We start from the raw sequence: 24,673 nt of genomic DNA on the forward strand, positions 1-24,673 counted from the left end.
TTTTGAAAGTGTTCGCTGAAACACCCTGTAATATATATATATATATATATATATATATATATATATATATATATATATATATATATATATAGACTCTATAGAGTAAATGGGTTTGAACCTCGGCAAACTAGTTGCGCACAAAGAGTCACACGCAGTGTCAACGTCCATCAAACATTCTCTCGCAAATGCCCGTCTTTCCTCTCTTCTATTTCTCTCTCTCTCTCGAATAAAACTGGCAGTTTCCGGCGGCCACTTTTCGAAATTGCTATGCATGTTTTGCGTGACCACAGGTGTGCGCGCGACGCGTATGTCGGTTGAACTCCGTCTAAAAAACAAAATGTAAAAGGCAAAATGTAGTCGCTTCGTAAACGCTCACCATTATTATTTTTGTACCGCTATAAAACGCCCCACTAACTTCGAGCTTCGTGCTTTTAGCAGAAGGCCTCGCAGCACGACTGACGTGTTCCAATCGCCACGCACTATCCCAGGCCACTCGAGAGAGGGACCGTGAGTACGCCGTGTGGGTACAATTTGAGAATAAATATTACTTTTCATTCGATATTCACGAAAAGCGCTATAACAAGTTAGCGATGGCAGCTCCAAGACCGGACATCTTTAAGAAATATCTGGACCTCGAGCAACCTGACGACCAAGTGTTCTGCACGTACGTCTTCGTCGACGCCACGCTGGAGAACGTCAGATCGAAGATGAGGGTGCTCAGCTACGAACCGAATTCGCCTGAAGGTAAGGTGCCGCTGTTTCCTTTGATCTGTAACATCACTTTTGCAACGTCATACATTTGAGCCCCACGCAAGGCGTCAGCAGCCAGTCACAAAGATGTCACTACTCCCTCGCTTACAAAGGCTCGAGTTAACCTTCAGTGGACATTTGGTAGAAACGTAAGTTGGGAGGTCTGCAGAAGTAAACTAAGAGTAAAAGGGGATGTGAACAGCAATTATTGAAAAAGTGTAATTTCTACAGTGCAGGCAACAAGCGCACATAAACACACACGCAAAAAAAAAAAGCAAGGCTAGTCAACAGCGGTTGATATCAAAGAAAGACAAGGTCTTTCTGGGCGCATTAGTGCACCATGTGGTTTGGTGTTCCATGTTCTTCCGTGTTTGTTATTTGAGAGGGAAGAGATGCTCCCCTAGAAGACCTTGTCTTTCTTTCATCGATGTCAAGCGCTATTGAGTAACCTTAGCTTCACCTACGCCACCTTACACTGCTTCAGAACATATTACCCCTACAAATAGAGGCCATTGTACTACAGTGTACTGGAAGAAGGTAGTGGGTTCAGGGAAGGCCCGTGGCGGAGGTCGAAAAGCGCGGCGCGTTTCCCTTGCCTGACAGGGTCCCTCGGTGCGCCGCTGCCGCTAGGGGCGCTGCTGCAGGGGCGCGGGGTCCAGATGTGCTGAGTGGTCCAGAGACCACTCAGCACATCCTAATGGAATGCGACGGGATCCACCCAGCGAGAACCGTAGGTAACGTGCAACTCCCAGAAGCGCTTGGGTTTAAAGTGGAAGGAAACATAAACAGATCAGCCGTAGAGATCAGCGAGAGACGATTAGAGTACTGGTGGAAAAAAAGCAGGGAAAAGATGGATACGACCTGATCTCTTAAAATCATAGGCAGCGGTACAAGCTAAATTTTTGAAAAAGGTATACAAAAATGCGAGATAAAGAACATGTGTAGTATACCTGATTAAATCAAGCAGGCTAGGTGACTATTTGTCGCCACCCCGTTTCAAAGGGGATGCCAATAAATCATCATCAATCATCATCATCATCGGGGGATGTGAACAGCAATTATTGCTGTTCACATATGAAGTGGTATGGGAAGGTAGAAAAGGAAATGAAATGGTGGGAATTCACCAATGATTGAAGCAAGGATGCCCTCTGTCACCATTGTTGTTCACGCTTTACGTCAAGGGTATAGAAAGACGACTGGAAAACAGCGAATTAGGTTTTGATTTATACTACATGCGTAATGGACAAATGGTGCAACAGAAGGTCCCCGGACTGATGTATGCAGACGACATTGTGCTACTAGCGGACAATAAAAAAGATTTACAGATACTTGCGAATATCTGTGGGAATGCAGCGACAAATCGTGGCCTTAAGTTTAGCACAGAGAAATCAGGAATTATGATCTTTAATGAACACACGAGTTACTTCGTGGTGTCAATTCAACAGCAAGTAATACCCATAGTGAAGCAATATAAGTACCTCGGCGTACACATAAACGAAGGAAAGAATTACTCAAACAACCACCAAGATAATCTGAAGATAAAGGGGAAGCGCAATGCAGCAATAATGAAACACAGAGCACTGTGGGGCCACACTAAGTATGAGGTGGTGCGTGGAATCTGGAAAGGAGTAATGGTGCCAGCGCTAACATTCGCAAATGCCATTATATGCTTAAAATCGGATATATAGGCGGGTTTGGAAGTTAACCAAAGATCAGTAGGCCGGTTGGCTTTGGGAGCCCACGGTAATACCACAAATGAGGCAGTGCAGGGTGACATGGGTTGGGCCTCTTTTGAAGTCAGAGAACCACAGAGCAAAATTAGTTTTGAAGAAAGGCTCAGGAACATGGATGAAAATAAATGGGCGGCTAAAGTGCACAAGTATCTCTACATGAAAAGCGTGGACACAGAATGGAGGAAGAGGTCAAGGAAGTTGGCAACCAAGTACAGGATAATCGAAACTGCAAATAGACAACCAGAAGTCATCAGAAAGAAAGTGAGAGAAATAGAGACCGCGAATTGGATGCAAAGAATGGAAACAAAAAGTACAATGGAGATTTACAAGAATGAGAAGAAAGAAATTAGAAGGGAAAATTTGTACGATAACACAAAGGGCAGTGCCTTGCTATTTGAGGCTCGAGCCGGTTGCCTAAGGACGAAAACATATCGGAACAAATATGCGGAACTAGATGAGACATGTGCATGCTGCAGTAAAGATCCAGAAACCACTCAGCACATCCTGATGGAATGCGACGGGATCCACCCAGCGAGAACCGTAGGTAACGTGCAACTCCCAGAAGCGCTTGGTTTCAAAGTGGAAGGAAACAAACAGATCAGCCGTAGAGATCAGGAAGAGACGATTGGAGTACTGGTGGAAAAAAAGCAGGGAAAAGATGGATACGACCTGATCTCTGAAAATCATAGGCAGCGGCACAAGGTAAATTTTTGAAAAAGAAAAATAATAATCAGAGGTATATAAAAATGCTAGATAAAGAACATGTATAGTATACCTGATTAAATCAAGCAGGCTAGGTGACTATTTGTCGCCGCCCCGTTTCAAAGGGTATGCCAATAAATCATGATCATCATGATCATCATCATCATCATCATTATCATCATCATCATCATCATCGGGGTCGTGCCGCCACCGCCGTCGCAGATTACCTGTAGGATAACGCGGCGGCGTCACGGAGTTGCTGCTGCGTCGTTTTTTTTTTTTTTTATCGGTTACGTGATTTTTATTTTACGTGGGTCATGCATTTGTGATGAGCTGTAGTAAAGATGCACACTAAAAGGAAGAAGAAAACTGAACGCTGGTGCTTCGTTCCTGAGTGCAATTCTGGGTACCGGTCGTCCGCCGAAAAAGTATCATTGTCCCCAGCACCGGCGTGCAAAGACGTGTTTTAAAAGTGGGCTCACGCAATACCGAGATCTGACAGGCAACTCTAAGAGAATAAAGTATACTTCTCTTGAAAAGTTCTGCAAAGTTCAAATAAACTTGTTCCTGCATGCATGCATGTGTTTTACAGCGAAGCTAGTAAGGGCTAGTACCCCCAAGATCGTGTCCGCCTGTAAAAAAGAAAACTAGCCTCATTAGCATTTCGGCTCCATGTGCGTGGCGGTTTCCCCCCAGTTGTGCCTTAACACAGGTGTCAATTACTCAACTATTGAGTAATGGATACAAGTAATATTTGTATTCCATTTACTCCATTACATTACATCCATTACTCAAGTAATACTTGAGTAATGGATTACCAACTTGCCCAGAATGCTGCTCTCACAGGTGTCAAAACGGATGAGTATTATGACTGATAGGTCATGACATCAATAGCATCACATGCTCGTCAGTTACGTCATGATTAACGATAATAAAATTACGTGTGGCGCATACCCGCATTGGATATGCGGGTGTGAGCCAGGGACAATAAAGAAAGAAAGAGAGCAAGAAAGAAAGAAGGAAGGTAAGAAAGGAATCACGTGTGGCTTATACACCCGCGCTGGATATGTGGGCATGAGCCGCCGAGAGGAGGAGCGGGAGAGATCTTGTCGGCGTCGCGGGCGGACTTGACGCAGCAAACGCACTACTTGGCCATCGCGCCGGGCGAAAACAAGACACCGGTGTCCTTGCTCTTTGACGAACATGCCGAAGACGCTCAATATTGTGACTGGCTGATGAAGAAGACGTGTACGATTACTCCAAAGAAGACGATGCTCTTAATTTCTCGAGCTAGGCGACACCAACAACTACCGTCTTGTCAGCCACTACAGTTATTGTAAATATCCTGTAAATATATTGCTTACGTCTTTTCCCCCGTACGTAACAAGATAATCAATAATGATAGTATATAAATTCACTATAGCAATATTCACTACAGCAGACCCACCATAGTCACAGCTTCGCTGGCTTCCATCTTCACAATAGTGGAAGGGCTCTGGATTTCTTTTAATTCAATTTTCCTGTGTGCAGAGAAAATGTACGCACAATTTTGAGACCAGTGGCATGTAACCGGTCTAAATACATGTTTCAGTGAAGGAGCAGGCAAGCATTTAACAATGGGAATAAACATTAAAAACATGGTTTGAATTAGTTGCAGTGATTCATAATTGTAATGGGGAAAACGGCATGACACTAAAGTACATTGGAATTAAAATTAATGGTAAGTTGCTATCTGGAGAAGTTTGAATAGAGAGTCTGGAATAAAGCTTTTTCCTGACATAAAAGTTTGGTTAATTTCTCTATAGCTGTAACTATAATTCATAAGCTAATATATCCTTTCATTTGCACTATTGATAAGTCCTTCTTTAGGCGGAACATGTTTCCGCAAAGAAAAAAAAAAGGTGGTGCATTCAACCCTTGGCTAAATGCTTACATTGCGGAATGTAAAGAAAGATCCGTGTCCTGACATTTCTGCCCCTGAAACGAGGAGCCTAACACGATCTGAATGAATGTGTAGCTCTCTGATACATTTTCGCTTCTAAATCAGGTGCTCTTGTGCCGTGTCGAACCGCGTCATCAAATCCAGTTTCTCGTTGGTGCGCGCCACGTCTCACTCCGTCCCCTCTCGACGCGCATGCTTTCACGGGCATCCGAGAAGAACAAGCTGCACGATTACAGTGTGCCATATGTTAGTGCAGAAGCTCAGAAAAAAAAAAGGAAAAAAAAACTTACTACTCGGAACTGGTGCGCACAAAGTAGCACGAGCGAGATTCGTCGGGCGCGAGCAGCGCTACGCAGTACGCCGTCTGCTCCACTCTTTTACGGATGGATGGATGGATGGATGGGATGATGGATGGGATGGATGGATGGATGGATGGATGGATGGATGGATGGATGGATGGATGGATGGATTGGATGGATGGATGGATGGATGGATGGATGGATGGATGGATGGATGATGGATGGATGGATGGATGGATGGATGGATGGATGGATGGATGGATGGATGGATGGATGGATGGATGGATGGATGGATGGATGGATGGATGGATGGATGGATGGATGGATGGATGGATGGATGGATGGATGGATGGATGGATGGATGGATGGATGGATGGATGGATGGATGGATGGATGGATGGATGGATGGATGGATGGATGGATGGATGGATGGATGGATGGATGGATGGATGGATGGATGGATGGATGGATGGATGGATGGATGGATGGATGGATGGATGGATGGATGGATGGATGGATGGATGGATGGATGGATGGATGGATGGATGGATGGATGGATGGATGGATGGATGGATGGATGGATGGATGGATGGATGGATGGATGGATGGATGGATGGATGGATGGATGGATGGATGGATGGATGGATGGATGGATGGATGGATGGATGGATGGATGGATGGATGGATGGATGGATGGATGGATGGATGGATGGATGGATGGATGGATGGATGGATGGATGGATGGATGGATGGATGGATGGATGGATGGATGGATGGATGGATGGATGGATGGATGGATGGATGGATGGATGGATGGATGGATGGATGGATGGATGGATGGATGGATGGATGGATGGATGGATGGATGGATGGATGGATGGATGGATGGATGGATGGATGGATGGATGGATGGATGGATGGATGGATGGATGGATGGATGGATGGATGGATGGATGGATGGATGGATGGATGGATGGATGGATGGATGGATGGATGGATGGATGGATGGATGGATGGATGGATGGATGGATGGATGGATGGATGGATGGATGGATGGATGGATGGATGGATGGATGGATGGATGGATGGATGGATGGATGGATGGATGGATGGATGGATGGATGGATGGATGGATGGATGGATGGATGGATGGATGGATGGATGGATGGATGGATGGATGGATGGATGGATGGATGGATGGATGGATGGATGGATGGATGGATGGATGGATGGATGGATGGATGGATGGATGGATGGATGGATGGATGGATGGATGGATGGATGGATGGATGGATGGATGGATGGATGGATGGATGGATGGATGGATGGATGGATGGATGGATGGATGGATGGATGGATGGATGGATGGATGGATGGATGGATGGATGGATGGATGGATGGATGGATGGATGGATGGATGGATGGATGGATGGATGGATGGATGGATGGATGGATGGATGGATGGATGGATGGATGGATGGATGGATGGATGGATGGATGGATGGATGGATGGATGGATGGATGGATGGATGGATGGATGGATGGATGGATGGATGGATGGATGGATGGATGGATGGATGGATGGATGGATGGATGGATGGATGGATGGATGGATGGATGGATGGATGGATGGATGGATGGATGGATGGATGGATGGATGGATGGATGGATGGATGGATGGATGGATGGATGGATGGATGGATGGATGGATGGATGGATGGATGGATGGATGGATGGATGGATGGATGGATGGATGGATGGATGGATGGATGGATGGATGGATGGATGGATGGATGGATGGATGGATGGATGGATGGATGGATGGATGGATGGATGGATGGATGGATGGATGGATGGATGGATGGATGGATGGATGGATGGATGGATGGATGGATGGATGGATGGATGGATGGATGGATGGATGGGATGGGATGGATGGGATGGGTGGATGGATGGATGGATGGATGGATGGATGGATGGATGGATGGATGGATGGATGGATGGATGGATGGATGGATGGATGGATGGATGGATGGATGGATGGATGGATGGATGGATGGATGGATGGATGGATGGATGGATGGATGGATGGATGGATGGATGGATGGATGGATGGATGGATGGATGGATGGATGGATGGATGGATGGATGGATGGATGGATGGATGGATGGATGGATGGATGATGATGGATGGATGGATGGATGGATGGATGGATGGATGGATGGATGGATGGATGGATGGATGGATGGATGGATGGATGGATGGATGGATGGATGGATGGATGGATGGATGGATGGATGGATGGATGGATGGATGGATGGATGGATGGATGGGGCTGAAAACTTAAACTCGGGCGGTGGCACATGCCACCTAGCCTTGACTATTAACATATTGTATACTTTGTGGAGGGTGAAATTTCACCCCTGCCTTGATTTTTGCCACCAATCAGATAACCTCCGTTTGGGTATTTCTACCCGCTTAAAGTCTATTTTGCCTCCACTGTCCCTAAACCCCAATGTTTTGAAAAAATCAGCCCCGTTGCCTTGCACTGTAGGGTTAAGCCCTTTACAGAAAAGTATGAGGTGTTCAGCCGTTTCCTCTTCCTCTCCACATGCACCGCACAACGTGTCGATACCATGGTAATTGACTCGGTACATCTTAGTCCGCAATACTCCTGTCCTGGCTTCAAACAACAAAGAGCTTCCCCTAGAATTATCGTAGATATTTTCTTTGGCAATTTCGTGCTTGAAAGTTCTGTATGTTCCCAGTGCTGATTTCGTCTGCATCCCTGTTTTCCATAGACCCCGCGTACAGTGCACCCGATGATGATGATGATTTATTGGCATCCCCTTTGAAACGGGGCGGCGACAAATAGTCACCTAGCCTGTTTGATTTAATCAGGTATACTATACATGTTCTTTATCTTGCATTTTTGTATACCTATCATTATTTTTCTTTTTCAAAAATTTACCTTGTACCGCTGCGTATGATTTTAAGAGATCAGGTCGCATCCATCTTTTCCCTACTTTTTTTCCACCAGTACTCTAATCGTCTCTTGCTGATCTCTACGGCTGATCTGTTTATGTTTCCTTCCACTTTAAACCCAAGCGCTTCTGGGAGTTGCACGTTACCTACGGTTCTCGCTGGGTGGATCCCGTCGCATTCCATTAGGATGTGCTGAGTGGTCTCTGGATCTTTACTGCAGCATACACATGTCTCATCTAATTCCGAATATTTGTTCCGATATGTTTTCGTCCTTAGGCAACCGGCTCGAGCCTCAAATAGCAAGGCACTGCCCTTTGTGTTATCGTACAGATTTTCCCTTCTAATTTCTTTCTTCTCATTCTTGTAAATCTCCATTGTCCTTTTCGTTTCCATTCTTTGCATCCAATTCACGGTCTCTATTTCTCTCACTTTCTTTCTGATGACCCCTGGTTGTCTATTTACAGTTTCGATTATCCTGTACTTGGTTGCCAACTTCCTTGACCTCTTCCTCCATTCTGTGTCCACGCTTTTCATGTAGAGATACTTGTGCACTTTAGCCGCCCATTTATTTTCATCCATGTTCCTGAGCCTTTCTTCAAAACTAATTTTGCTTTGTGCTTCTCTGACTTCAAAAGAGGCCCAACCCATGTCTCCATGCACTGCCTCATTTGTCGTATTACCGTGTGCTCCCAAAGCCAACCGGCCTACTGATCTTTGGTTAACTTCCAAACCCGCCAATATATCCGATTTTAAGCATATAATGGCATTTGCGAATGTTAGCGCTGGCACCATTACTCCTTTCCAGATTCCACGCACCACCTCATACTTATTGTGGCCCCACAGTGCTCTGTGTTTCATTAATGCTGCATTCCGCTTCCCCTTTATTTTCAGATTATCTTGGTGGTTGCTTGAGTAATTCTTTCCTTCGTTTATGTGTACGCCGAGGTACTTATATTGCTTCACTATGGGTATTACTTGCTGTTGAATTGACACCACGAAGTTACTCGTGTGCTCATTAAAGATCATAATCCCTGATTTCTCTGTGCTAAACTTAAGGCCTAGATTTGTCGCTGCGTTCCCACAGATATTCGCAAGTATCTGTAAATCTTTTTTATTGTCCGCTAGTAGCACAATGTCGTCTGCGTACATCAGTCCAGGGATCTTCTGTTGCACCATTTGTCCATTACGCATGTAGGATAAATCAAAACCTAATTCGCTGTTTTCCAGTCGTCTTGTTTTCCAGTCGTACCCGCGCCCCCGCGTACAGCGCCCCTTGCGGCACCGGCGCGCTTTGGGGACCGGTTTCCGCGGCCGCTTTTCACACCTCCCAATTCTAGCCACCCTAGCGGAGGCTCCTTTTGTAGACGTCACCAAGTGGTGCCACTTCAGTATGAGCTGTATGGAAGCCGCCGTGTTTACCCTGACATGCTCTGTCTGCAACAACGGTTCATTGCGCCGGTTGCACTTGTGAATGTTTGTAGCTTTAATTTATTTTCTTTTTATTATTCAAGGTCCTCACGTGTTCCGACGTGGAGTATTGGGTGAGGGGCTCTAAAAAAGGCTAAGCATATTGAAAAGGAGAGTGAGCCAACTCTTCACATAAAATTTGGCAGTATGAAATCAAGTGTTATGCAATAGTTAGCCGTAGAAGTCAAAATTGATGCTTATATATAGTTAAGCTGCAGAAAATCAACAACTGTGGAAATGCACATGCAATTCTTCAATGAAAACATCAATGAGAACCTCCTCTTTCATATGCAGATATCCCTCAAACAATACATCGACACTATGTACAGAGACTGGCCGCTTAATTTCTAAAACTTCCAGGATCAACACTCTATTGGAGATAGGTAAAGTAATTAATAACTAAATTATTATTTACCTAATTACTCAATTATATTAGGGAAAATGAGTAATTCAAACCAAGAGCACACTTAGTTATAATTAATTATTTAATTAGTGAGCTTGAAATTAAAGAATTCATTCATTTATAATTTTAAGTTTCACTCACATGAGTTATTTCAAAGTAGGATAATGAAAGTAATTCAAAACTGTATATTGCATTTAGATCTTTGTATTGCGGAGACAACCGCGGTGTATAATTCAAACTGGAACACCTCAGGGAAAAGCAAGCCTTTATTTTAAACGAATGCGTCGTTTGAATTGCATAAAGTGCAAAAAAAAAATCACTAACAAAAAGTTTGACGCACACGCTAGCGGCGCACAACCAGCACTACTGACAACATCAGGAATGGGGGTCGGGAAACCCTATGCGACGGATGTTGGAGCCGGCGCTGCTGTCGCATGCGCTGGCATCCAAGTGCCAGAGCTTTCCGCACTTTCCGCCTCACGGCAACGCATGGCACATGCCGCCCCTGAACACGCTGCAGAATACTGTACCTTTACTTAACCTTCACGTTTCTTTACTTTCTTTTTAGACTGCACAACCTTTGGGATTGGCCCACATATTAGACTGCACTATCCCCGGAATCGGTGGACATTTTGCGTTGAGTAAAGCCACATTATATATGATTCCGGTTTCACACGAGCGCACTTTGAACGAGCGCTTCTGGGCTTCACGTCGGCCTGTCTTTCACCAATTACGCATTATTACTGCTCCGTACATAGCTATACGCTATAACTTGATGCATAGTTTTGTTCCAAGCTGCATTTTGACGCCTTTTTCATTGTCGTACGTGCCGTTGATAGAAGGCCCCAAATTGTCTAATTTACCAGAGGAATGTACCCAGATCCTAAGAACCCCAAATCGATCTGAAGTCGCTAAGAAGACATTATCATCGAAACAGCGACAAATCCCTCACATTGTCTGATATTGCCCCTCACGTCGATGTGCCGTCTTGGTTGCCGAAAGCTATCCCCGTGGTGTTGGACAAACGTTTTACAGCCTGGCTGCCTGCCCTAATTCATACACCGCCATTTGAATTTTCGATGTGGCCAAATTAACCAAAACAAAATCACTCTTTAGAAGGGTCGAACCGATGCAATAACACACATCCGTTTGGAGAATATTAATTTACTTAACTTGATCCGGTGCTTATGCACCAGCCTAAGCCACGTGCTTTTTCGGAACTGCTCAATTCCAGGTTTACGATCTAGTTCTTGAGGTTCGTTTAGCATAAAATTACCACACACAGAATCTTAAATCCGATATATTGAATAAATAAATTATCTGTAATAAATATATTACAATATGCAGAATCCCGAACTTCAATGCTCTAGAGTTGACATGTCTCGAGAGCTGGCACTTAACCGTCGTGCGAGCAGTTACATTTGGGTCCTGAGCATTTGTGCTCAGTTTTGATGTTCACTCTGCTGTGGCTGCTGTATTGACGCACAAATGAACCTGTACTTTTCTTTTATTTAGATTAAAAGAAAGAGTTTTTGCACCATCGTTACTTCACTCCAGCTTAGTAAGTATTTTTTATAGCCAGCTTTCATCTTTATTTGTATTCTCCAGAATGCCCAAGGTTTACGTTTTGTGGTGTGGGTACCGACCAGTGGCCAGATGCGGGCGTCGACTCGGAACTATACCTCGTCCCAGTAGCTCTATTTAAGGATCCATTTCTGAAGGGCCGGAACAAGTTGGTTCTCTGCGAAGTAATCAACTCGGACGAACGACCAAATGGTAACTATGACACCTTTCTTGTAAAGAAAATTGCGTAGTTCGACACGACAGGATAACGAGTTGCCATATAGCTATAGGCCAACTTCCCTGGGTTTCATCGTATACATCCGCCGCCCGCCGGGTACCCTCAACCACAAGACAGTAAAAAACAGCTACATGGCGACGGTGGGATTTGAACCAGCGTCCTCAAACGCAACAGCCCATTTCACTACTTATTAGACCAACCGTACCAGTCTTTCCATCGTGCAAGCTAGCCCCTTGAGGCGCTTAGCGCGTACGTCACGTCGCATCACAACTTAAACACAAATACGAGAGCACGCCCGTTCCCGCCATCCTTCCCTAGTGGCAGCTGGCGGTTCGATACGCTATGTGATATTGCATCGCCTTCGCGATCGGCCCAAGTCGGCGGCAGAAAGGAGCCACTCAGCGTTGCACGTTGTGCAGCCCTACTGTACACGACAAAAGTGGGACACACGTTTGCGAGGAAATTCGCGCCGGCTACTCGCTGTGATGCCTGTGCTGGACTGGAATGTGCAGCTGTGCAACTGCAGCTGTGCAGGGAGCAGCCATGCTGCAGTCTCACATAACGACGATGCTTCGAAGTTATAATTCAGCATCGACGAGCGCCGGAACAGCGCATTGACTGAGTTGGGAAAAAGACATGGAATTCGGCATTACACAGGAAACGAAGAAATTCTGCAATGACGCAAGAGCAACACGCCGTATTGTCATTAGACAGTGCTCCCGAAAAAAATATTTCCACGTGCCGAGAGATCTCTGCAAGTACTTATTTCACTATTGGAGGTGTTGGAAGCAAGCCTATGTCGACAACTTTAAATTACAGCGGGGATTAAATGGTGATGCAAGGTGAAATAAATATTGCCTGCAATTACAAAGTTCGCCATCACACGTGGGGTAGCCATTTACAGCCCCGTATTCATGAGAAGCAACGGGGGGGGGGGGGGGGGGGGGCATATAATGAGAGGCCGTTTATGTGATAAGATATCGAAGCACATCAAACAAACAAGGAAAGGTAAGAGAAAAGAGTTTGTTAATGGATATAGTTAATTATTGTTCCCTCTATGAGACGTACAGAACATGATGATACCCCGACCATGAGTTTGGAATTCAATCAACTAGTTCTTGTTCTTTCTTTGTGTGGTGTGTTCTATCGTGCTTGTACAGATATATACTATATATGATTGGGACGGAGCCGTTGACTTCGGGACTGGAATATGGCTGGGACGGTGCGGTGTCCCCTTGTAGTCATTGAGAAAGCTCAAAACAAAAGCTGTTTCAAAAAAATGTGGTTGATCCCTCTTATATAGGAATCGGTATAGAACACGAAAGTGAAACGTGTCTTCACAGAAGTAGTGTAATGTTTATTGCACATTGATATATAATGTCTATTGGTGTTTTGTGGCTAAAGCGCCCTTAGGCGTTGATGCACCCACGCTGACGCCTGGTGGCACGTCTCCTCCATCACGACTACCAACGTCGATGACCATGAGCAACCGTCGTGCATATGGAAGCTGCACTACGCTGCACACGCTAGCACAACGCGAAAGACGAAGCACGTAACTGACACACTAATACAACGCGCAAGACGAAGCACGTAACTGAATCGTCACCGAGTCAAATCAGCGCGTACAGCGCGTCGTAATTGCAGCCTCCGCGATCAACTTCAGAAACATTTTCAGAGCTAATTGCGGAGGCCACGCTCCGCTGTGCTGAGTACGGTGAACGCCACCTAAGTGGCGTTGGTAGTGCTTCTTGATGCCAGCGTCCCTTCGAATGCTGGCATCGAGGCGTCGTAGTGCTGAGACCACCGAAGCGTTCACTGTCGGTGCGCGTTAGTGTCATAATGCAGTACTTCTCTTTTCTGCTCGTAGGCGGCGGCACCGCCCCGAGCAAGAGCGCGGGTACACGGAGGAGTGTTAGATATATAAGGCGCGTCTGTGTAGCTCTCTGCAAATGCGTTTGTGGCGCAATGGGTTAAACGCTCGGCGATCTATCGTCGCGGACCGAGAGGTCGTGGGTTCGATTTCCAAGTTTTGCATGTTTGTGGAACTTTTTCTTCTGGTTTCTTTCTTTGTATTATGTTCTATGACGTATTTCCGTGACGGAAATACGTCAGTGAAGTCTTGGTGGACCCCGGCATAAAACACTTTCGTGTTAAAATACAAAAAACTTGCTGTTGAATGCAGGGCAAACAGGAACGCTTTGACGACCTCAGATATCTTTCAAGGCTAGCTGCACCAGCTGTACCGGTAGCACGCTGTAAGATATACAGGGTGCCCCAGGTAAAAGTAGCCAATGTTTTAAAAACGACGGAGTGCGCTAGGAGGCTCAAACCAACTCAGTGGGGTTGAGGATCGCGTGTCCTAGTCTGCGGTATTTTTTCGTTTAGCAAATTTTATTATTTGGTATACATTAATTGCCTAACTTTTTAAATATTAGCTTCACCAAGAAAGTGTCAATATGAAAGTTGTAGATCACATGCAAAAATGGTCGACTGAAGTGTTTGCAGCTAAGTACCATTGATGGAGCTTATTGTAATTGTCTTTAAAGAATGCCCGCGAAATACGAAAACAAGTGCGAGATAGGTTCGCGTTGTTTCAGAGACGAACACACGCCATCCTTGCAAGAAGGTGATGGAAGCTGCGAAGAACGAAGAGCCATGGTTTGGCATCGAGCAGGAGTACGTGCTTCTGGAACAAAATGGCGTGCCGATGGGCTGGCCCAAGCAGAAACACACTTTGAAACGAATCCGTGAGTAAATGTGGTTCGAGGGAAGTTTCTTTTACCTCTTTCAGTGTGTTTTGCGTTCCACTGGTGTTTTGTCACGAGTAACCTCGCAGTAGCGAGAGCCAGGGTGCTCTTCTTGATGTCGAATTACGCTACATTGTCGAATTCGCCATCTTGTGGCAGTTCTGATTGGATCACATGGCTTTTATGACCTCTCTGATTGGTTCAACACGCGTAAATGTACAGACCATTCTATTCGAACCCGAACAGCGACTGGAACGCCAATGTTGCTAGGGCAACCACCGTTAAAGCACTACTTACATGGCATTCTCAACGTTTCATGTCTTTTCTAAATGTAGGTCCTGGTCATGATAACACTACTTTGCAAGAAGACCAAGAGAAGTGAAGCATACCCCACCCTGCCTAAAGCAACCTTTTCTTGCAGAAATCCGAACTAAGCCAGAAGAGCTGCATTTTCAACGTTTCATGTCTTTTCTAAATGTAGGTCCTGGTCATGATAACACTACTTTGCAAGAAGACCAAGCGAAGTGAAGCATACCCCACCCTGCCTAAAGCAACCTTTTCTTGCAGAAATCCGAACTAAGCCAGAAGAGCTGCAGAGAACTTGAATTAGATCAGTTTTCCTTGATTTTAACTCACATTTCAATATAACAATTACCCTTCAGTAAAAGGCAGTGCCCTTTGGTTACCGATAATTTTACCATTACGAGGACAGGTAAGTAGCACGGACATGAAATCGTACATATTGTAGAGAAATCGTTCAGCGTTCTCGTTTTTTTTTTGTTTTTTTTTGGAAGGTATTCTTTTTTTTTCTTCCAATTCTGTTAGCATCGAAGCTTTCATGCTTTGTTAAATGCTTAACTAGTGTTAGTAACGCCATCGCGCTGGAAGTGACTGTGTCTAATGGTACAGGGAGCCCGTGCCAGCAGACGACGAGGGCCCTATAGCAAGGAACGAGACTGGACGGAACATTCACTTGATACTTTTCGCATTCTTCGCAAATTTCAGATAGCTAAGCGAAATAAGCAGATGGGAACAACCACCTGATTGCACAGTAAGAGGCAATACTGACGTATTGATAATAATGACGTAGACGTCTGGCTGCATGCGCTATTTCACGTCGCCGCACGTAGATTTCGGGCACCCCTTGAAAATTGCTATAAATACGCCCTGGAACACGGAGATTAGTTCATGAATTACTGTTCTATGTAACAGTAAAAGGAAAACATAACTTGAAAGAATAACAGGAGAAAGAGCATTCGGAAGAAGCGAAAGAGGGCGAATAGGATGGGGAACGAGAATACGCGAGATAATTGTTTATTGCTGCGGGAAGACCTAGATTTTCAAACGCTGTCGGCAAGTGCTCCGTCCGAGCGGTACTTATCAAGTGTGTTGGAGACCGATGCCTGTCATAATGACGGTAATCTTAGCAGCGAGAACGGAACTTAACCGAGTCGCAATAGGCTGCGCGCCATTTGCTCCACCTCGCCGTTGTTACGACTGGCCTCTGTGACAAACTATCTGTGTGGAGTGGCCAGAACAGCGACAAAAGCCGGGACGTTAAAGGCGCTGAGAAGCCCAACGAGTGCACAAACTTGAACAAGCACACCGGGCGCTATCCACGAGTATGCTCGCCGCCATCCTTGTGCTGAGTGTTATTACCGCAAATCTGTTAGCCTCTCGGTGGTCGGCATTCTTCGTGTCCGGTCCATGAACAAAAGTGATCAGCAATAGCTCATACCCCCCAAGCAAGCAAAAATGCAATGGCTCATACCCCCGTAAGGCTGAGGCTACATACAAGCGCTCAGCAAAGTGAAGCGAACAGTGCATACATTAATTGAAATCACCCATATAAGACATAGAACAGCATACGTTTCAATAAAGAACAAGCTCAAAATAAGCACCCGAACTATCAATCAAACATTGCATACCCCCCTCAGCAGTTGTAGTGATGGTTCGGCAACAGCTTCACTGGACACCCACTTTCGTATGGCCTGGTTGGCGAGTAATTCTTGTATGGCGGGGCACAGGTTAATGATAAACAGTTAGTTTTGTGACTTACGTTGTGCCACTGTGGTTGCTTACCATCGATACAACGTGATAACATCGTTACGCGAGAAGCGTTACTTAAAAATACAAGGCAGATCAATCGGGATGGTTGGCGTTTTTCGGGACCGGTACAGAGGCATGCTTGCTTGCTTTCGAGAGTGGTAAGCCAGCCGAAAGTCGTCTTCCTTCTCTACTCCGTCTCCATGGTCGCTCGCGCTCTTTCTGCCCTCTGTTACGAGAGCTCGGCACAATATTTTCAGTCTCATTGACAAACTGTGGGAGGTGCGTTCCTGGGACTGATTTGTTTCGGGATTCTCCTGCTCGTGGATACGCGGTAAGTACCAGAGACGGTGCAAGTATTTTACGCTCGCTAAACAATATTTGTGCACGGAAGGATGCAGTGCACTGGACCACTGTCCCCCTTCCCCGGCCACTGGGTCACTGCACTCTATTTAGGTACTTCACTGCACGGGTTGCGAGAGCGCTTATGTCATGTTTCCCAATTCACGTTAGGCTTTACCACGGTCAATTGGAACAAAGGCATTCTGACAGCAGTTCTTAAAACGCATTTTGCGTGCAGAAAGTTACTGCTACGCCGTGGGTTCTGAAAACACTGCCGGTCGGCAAGTCGCCGACGCACACGTCAAAGCGTGTTCTTACGCCGGCGTCAAGCTTTATGGCTCCAACGTTGAAGCCGTCATCGCACAGGTATAGGCCACGAGCTCCAACAAATTTTTTATCTCTAGGGCTTTCTCTAGCACACGTTATCCGTTATCTGACAAAGAGGTAGCCATGTATGGCCCGTCTTGTGGAGTCGTAAATGTCGTCCGGTTACTCCATGCATAGCAAGTAATGTGCGCTGGCAGCTTACATACCAAGAAATACTGCCGCCGGTAGGTCGGCTCCCGAATCCGGTGGCTGCTGGCACAACACTATGCGCTGCTGTTCGTAAGCGAATGCAGTAACCGAGACGACAGGCGGCTACAAAGTCTCGTTTGATGCGTTTTCTTTGGCTCTGCAGCGCACCAGCAAAACAAGCAGACGACGTTGAGAATGCTTCACAGCTTTGAGCAACTGCTTCCACCGCGTAGATGCCGCCACAAATGATGCCCGTAACGTTGTGGCGTGAGCTGTAAGTCGCATCACAAAGGCATGAGCAGCGGAACGCGATTAATGGCAGTCGTTATAGTAATGCAATGCAACACTGCCGGGTTGAATGAAAAAAAAAAAAAAAACACCGCATATCCACGGGGTGAATGATGATGAGTGGGCGAAGCTCCGGAGGGAATCATTGGTAAACCGTGAATCTTCCGTGTAATTCGCCCAGTCTCGCCGCACTAAATCGAACGATTGACTTCCACCAATGACACGCGCCATATGTGACGTCATTCCTATTTTATAACAGCGCCCTTCATTATAATTGCTCCATCTCCCGCTTAAGGGGACGCTAGCACAAACGCGTTAGAAACGTGCAGTACGCTGTGGCCTCTCCCCCTTACTAGAGAAAGGGGGAGAGGCCACAGCGTCTTACGCAGCCGTTTACACATGCCGGAACGTGCACCGCGTTTGTCGACACCATCACATGACTGCTGAGAGAGTATAACCCCCGTATTCATAAACGCTCCTCGACTTGAACTTGACTTGCCACCGCCTTCAACGCGTTTCGAACGCGCTGCCCAAGGCGGTGGCAAGTCAAGTTCAAGTCGAGGAGCGTTTATGAATACGGGGGTAAGGCGGAGAGGCCACAGCGTCTTACACCAGCTTCTTACACGGGCCGTAACGCGCTAGCACAAACGTGTTAGAAACGCGCAGTCTTTCGTTAATGTTAGGTATTTATTGTCATCGTGGTGCGTGTGTCCTTGTGCGCTTCGTGGCGTAGTGGTTAGCGCCGCGCGTTCAAAAGCGAGGTGTCCCTGGTTCGATACCGCGCTACGGACATAACTTTACGAATTTTTTTTTCATAAAAGTAGACGGGGCTACCTACTACGACAACTACTACTACTACTACAAAGGAGGGACAGACCCACACCCTAAGGAGCTTCGCCCCTAAAACAACGCAGGATGACAGGACAAGAGCGAACGTGTTCCGTCTTGTCCTGTCGTCTGCGTTGTTCGCCATGCCATTCACAAACCTACTAGCCCAATTTCGTACTATCGTGCCTTCGGGCTATGGAGATTAACTTGAAGACTGTCGCCATAGTTATAAACTTGATTTAAAGAAAACAAGCAAGCTACTATAGAATTTATCGGGTTTGTTTTGTTGTCGGACACAATTTTAACGGAACTCAGTGCGTAAACTTTCCTAAATGTTCACGTAGATGTCTTATTTCATAATTAATAATACGTAATCTGGCGGTCGTCCTGTGATCTTGCCTGCTCAGTGGGAGTACCAGATCGGGCCCTTGCCCGGAGTCGAGGCGGGCGACCACCTGTGGATATCCCGCTACATTCTACAGCGAGTGGCCGAGGATTTCGACGTCGTGGTCAGCTTCGAGCCACGGCCCTTCAAGGGCGTCAAGCTGCCTGGTTGCGCGGGTCACATCAACTTCAGCACCAAGTCATCACGAAGCGAAGGAGGTTTCGAGTAAGCCATCTATATAAGGCCTTAGAATTCATCTCGTACTGCACGCGATGCACATGACAAGAACTAACTGAATAAGAGCTGAGCTCGGGAAAATTTTTCCTCCTTCACGTGGATCGCTGCTGTAATATATGGGAAGTATGTTCATTGAAGGATGCGGATTTATCATAGTAGTACGGTTGCCATGATCTAAGTGGTAATGGCCTAACACGTTTTCGTTACATGCGGTTCTAGCAAGCGACTTCCTGTGACCGGTTTTAAAGACGTTGCTTGTCAAAAAACATAAAATTCACTTGAAGCTGTCGTTCGCCGCGGTAGCCCGATGGTTATGGCGCCACCCACCCGCTCCCAACACCCCTTTCCTGTCCAATCAATAAAATGTTATTCTCTCTCTTATGGCGTTGCGCTACGGAGTTCGAGGTCGCGGGTTCGATCGCGGGGCCGTATTCCGATGTGGGCGGAGTGCAATAAATTTCGTGTATCGGTGCGTGGTAAATAACCTCACGTGTTCGAAATTATTCCGGAGTCCTCATACCCTGATCGTGGATTTGGCAATTAAAACCCCTGAATTTAGTTGGAAGTTCTCGTATTAGCTTCTCGTGACGTCGCGAGGATTACATTGCATTCTGAAGTAATCAAAATGTCAGTAGACCTGCATAATTCTTTGCATATTACTACTTTTTGATTATTGGTCCGATTAATTACAGCCAAGGACTATATTTGGTTTTCCCTCTTTGTACGTTCTGGATATCTGTTACCCTAGACCACTACGTTCAGTATTCTACGCACGATGCTCTGTTCTATGTTCACTGTGGCTCCCTGATAAATGCCCTCATGCTCATAAAATGCTCCGATATAAAGGACCCATAGCGTATTGACCCTTTTCGCGGCGCTCCCGTGGGCGCTGCCATGTTTGATCACGTGGTGACGCGTCCATTTCTTGCCTCAGCCGCCTCCGTTGCCTCCGCGTTTACAATGCAAGCGCGTGACGCCGGCGCGGCGCAGCAAACCGCTGTTTCGACGCGTATCGTAGACAGTGACTGCGTGCACGACACGAAGCTTTGGCCACAGCTTTAAGGGACATGTAAGTGCTTTCAGAGCTCATTACGCCTTGTCCAAACGGCGTGAGCAGCGTATACGCTGCTTGTACTAAAAGCGGGGCTAGAAATGTATTATAAGCTGTCTAAACTTTCCGCTTAGGAATTAAATCGGGATCGGGATCAGTGTGCTTTGCGTTCTGTAGTTGGCAAACATTTTGAACCAGCGGCTTGTCATATTTATGACTCAGTAAAGTTCCTCGGTGCGGCCACTACCTGATTGTTTATTTTCAGCGTAATCACTCGCGGGTGTGCTCTGCTGCGATAAATATGTTCTTGCTGTGCACAAAGCTTGGAATTTAAATGTTCTGTACTTTGCGGTAGCTCGTAGCAAAAATATATAAACGCTAGTCCCTCGTTTACTCTGTGTATGGTCACGAAACATTCAGCTTCCAACATACGTGACTTGTCGGTGTAGTCGCCGTCACTCATGCTTCGGGACATTGATTCAAGTGTGCGCCTATTCACTCACACGTGGGCGATAGGGTGGGCGTAAGTTTTCGTGCGAGTAAGGGTGGATGTGTGTAGATAGCGTGCGGGAAACTTACTATGCCAGTGAGTGGCACCACTTCATTTTGTAACGAGCGGTACTCACTCTGAAGTGCCGACGTTCCGGGGTTGAAGTCCTTTCTTTGGAGATTAGTTATACAGCGCAGGCAGATGAATTATATTTTTTTATCCTTGAGGAAAGCCGTGCATCGCGAAGGGCGGCAACACAGGCAGCCCTTATGTAGCAGCGGCGACACAGGTTGATTCCATTCATTAATATGTGAATCACTATTTTTGTAGCGAACTACCGCACACGTCTTCCATTTATCGTTACACATTTTGCAATATGAATTGGGCACAGTGCATTAGCGCACACCCAGTGCATTTTCGACAGCTGATCGCACAGTAGCAGGGTAGAAGCAGTAATGGTTTCGTATTCGTGCGCATTCGCTGAGGCAACGCATGGCGCGCGGCCGAAAGCGCCATCTCGTTCCTGTAGAGCAAACTGCTCCGCGAAAAGGGTCAATAGCGAATGAGTGAATTCAGCCTCTGTCGTGAAGGCAAAGAGACAGAAATTACTGAACACCACTAAGCCTTCTCTGTTAACTCTCAATGATTTTCTTTGTGTTATGCTGTCCAGGCAGCTTAATGAGGTAAATAATTATGTGGAAAGGAAGGGAAGCCAACCAGGTTGCTCTTAATGGTTTGCTACTCTGCAGAAGGGGAGGAGAAAGTGGGTAGGAAAGGAAAAAAAAAAGGAAAAGGAGAAGTGATACGAGTGCACGCACAGCAGCGTTCACCGCTCAATTAAAAAAAGTGCAGCTAAAAAAAACAGAAAAAGGGCAACCTGCACGGATGACGTTCTAGTTCGTGGCTTGAATGTTTTTTGTCCTGTGAGTGCTCTGTCGCCCAGCCGGCTTGAAGCGACACGCAAAGTGCGTCTCTTTGTTGATAAACTAAAGCACTAATTTCCGTATAAATAAATGACAAGGTCATTATGCATGAAATAATTCCTGTCGCTCCCTAATCGCTTCTATAAATTGCTTATAGCAAGTCAGTTCTGCGGAAATGGGGAGGAATGTTCGTGTTGGTGTTAGCAGGCTAGGTGACTATTTGTCGCCGCCCCTTTTCGAAGGGGATGCTATTAAATCATCATCGTCTTCGTCACGCCAACATCTTATTTATTCATGTCAGTAACAATGAAAAAATTCATGAAAAGAAAAATTGCTCTTGAAGCAAATTTGGCATCTTCTAGACAGTGGCACGAAGCTAAGCAACATTTACCAATTTTCCGAACTCACACAATTAAGACCCATTATAGCTTGGTGGTACCGTCGTGGTCATGCCATTCTCTTCCTTTCCTTATAATTTGTTTATGTTCGACAGTACCTTACCACAGGGCTGGTATTTTGTAGCGATGCCTTATGACTTATTCTATACTAGTCTTATCATCCACGGTTCACGGCCGGCTGAACCCGTTGATAACGCGAGCGGACCGTCGCTCTGACCACTGACAAAGCGCGATAAACGCGAAAAGGCATTAGCACTGGAAAGGCATCGCTACAAAATACCGGCCCAGGTCTCATGTCTGCTAACATGTTTGTTTGGTACAGCTTAGTTTGGATATTTCACATTTGCTGGATAATATTTGTTATAATATTCGATTACAACAGTAAAAGAAAATTCCTGAAGCTTCAGAAGGCGCTACCACGCTTCGATCTGTCCCCTGGTTTATTTATTTATTTATTTATTTATTTATTTATTTATTTATTTATTTATTTATTTATTTATTTATTTATTTATTTATTTATTTATTTATTTATTTATTTATTTATTTATTTATTTATTTATTTATTTATTTATTTATTTATTTATTTATTTATTTATTTATTTATTTATTTATGAAGGAGGAAGAGAGGCAAGAAATGTTGGGTGGAGCTAGACATCTATTCCTTGGCAATATAGCAATACTTCTTTTTCCTTGCAGTTGGATCAACCAGGCTATGGCCAAGCTAGAGCTCAAACACGAGCTCCACCTAGCAGCATACGACCCCAGGAAGGAGAAGTCAAACGAAGAGCGACTGCAGGGCAACCTGATGGCTACGCCCCGTCGACAGTTTTCTGCAGGCGTCGCCACTAAGAATGTGTGCGTGCGCGTGCCCCGACAGACTCAGGCGGCTGGTCGAGGATTTTTCGAAGACCGCAGGCCGGGTGCCAACGTGGAACCTTACCGGGCCATGCAAGCACTCGTGGAAACACTCTGCTTAGACGAATAACGCGGCGGCAACATTCGCTCGCGTATACCACAACTAATTACCATGTTTGGAACATTCTGCTAAAACAATCTGCTTTTCTCATCGAAGGTGACGTCCCCGTAGAAAGAATGGTATACGCAAGGCACACAGGCGCTCGTCAGCGCTGAAGGCGCGTTCGTTTTCCGATCATGTGTGTTCACGTAAGAGTGATTGTCTCTGTTAGTAGCAACAGAAAGCATCGTTTTGAACTGGTAAACGCCATAAAATAACGGGACGGCCAGGTTGCTTTCACGCAGGAGAACTGGAATAAGTTCAAGTAGACGCGACGCCTGCGGCAGAAATGATGTTCCATATCCGCTGCCAAGGCCGTGATTGGTGGCGCTGGCCTGCACTGCCAGGGTTAGTTCTAGTATAGATAAACATAAATACCCCAGAAAGTGGATAGGAAAATGGCGCGCGGTAGCTCAATTGGAAACAGCATGGCACGCGCAATGCGAAGACGTGGGTTCGTATCCCACCTGCATCCAGTTGTTGTTTCATCCACTTTCATTTCCATTTATTTATCATTTGTGTAATCCAAATAAGAACTGCAGATAATTTCCTCTATGCTGTCCTTGGCGTCATTGTTTGGTGGCTTCTTATGATATGGCTAATAAAGATCGGGCCCTCGGTTACCTTTCTTCTGGGTTTATATATATATATATATATATAGTAGTAACTGGATTTTTCAATGGGCCAAGCGTATTTAGGAAAATCAGAAGCACAACTTCGCGGTTATCTTAGGTTTATTATTCTCCCAACAGTTTCGGTCGGTGGACCGACCTTTTTCAAGGGATACAGGAAAATCTTGCAACAGTCTTTTTATATTTTTAGGTAGGTAGGTTTTATATCTTTCTCTACCTAAAGATATAAAAAGACTGTTGCAAGATTTTCCTGTATCCCTTGAAAAAGGTCGGTCCACCGACCGAAACTGTTGGGAGAATAATAAACCTAAGATAACCGCGAAGTTGGGCTTCTGATTTTCCTATATTATATATATATATATATATATATATATATATATATATATATATATATATATATATATATATATATATATATATATATGTTAAGTTAAATGACTTTCCAGGCCATCTGATTGCTTATAGCACTTATTTCTATCAACTACTTGCTGTTTCGGCACGCCGTAAATGAATGCATAATGACAGCATGATACGCTGGCTTCTTCCGTCATAGCGATCGCTTCTTTTGCTACACGCGAGCGCAACCGCGCAGCGCTCTTATGCATTTATCTCATGAGCAAAGTTGTCATTTCATACCGTGACTTCTTGCCACATGACGTAAGAAAATTTTGCTTTGTCTTATGATGACAGGA

The 24,673-nt window shown here is 45.5% G+C and overlaps 1 protein-coding gene across 4 annotated transcripts in view; it reads left to right on the forward strand.

Annotated features, from left to right (window-relative positions):
- The first annotated feature begins 391 nt into the window (after positions 1-391).
- LOC119449527 (glutamine synthetase, mitochondrial-like) overlaps positions 392-24,673 on the forward strand; it is a 50,013-nt gene continuing 25,731 nt past the window's right edge. Inside the window, exons 1-6 of one of the 4 annotated variants that reach the window (XM_037712713.2) lie at positions 392-744; positions 11,891-12,058; positions 14,681-14,830; positions 17,457-17,584; positions 19,258-19,460; positions 23,031-23,980. In XM_037712713.2, coding sequence (XP_037568641.1) covers positions 591-744; positions 11,891-12,058; positions 14,681-14,830; positions 17,457-17,584; positions 19,258-19,460; positions 23,031-23,319 — 1,092 coding nt within the window. In that variant the 5' untranslated portion in view covers positions 392-590 and the 3' untranslated portion in view covers positions 23,320-23,980. Of the gene's footprint in view, positions 745-11,890; positions 12,059-14,680; positions 14,831-17,456; positions 17,585-19,257; positions 19,461-23,030; positions 23,981-24,673 lie in introns of those variants that run through there. The other 3 variants (XM_049665285.1, XM_049665284.1, XM_049665283.1) reach the window with 3 other exon arrangements.

The sequence above is a fragment of the Dermacentor silvarum genome, chromosome 4 (assembly GCF_013339745.2).
Source record: "Dermacentor silvarum isolate Dsil-2018 chromosome 4, BIME_Dsil_1.4, whole genome shotgun sequence".
Taxonomy (NCBI): domain Eukaryota; kingdom Metazoa; phylum Arthropoda; class Arachnida; order Ixodida; family Ixodidae; genus Dermacentor; species Dermacentor silvarum.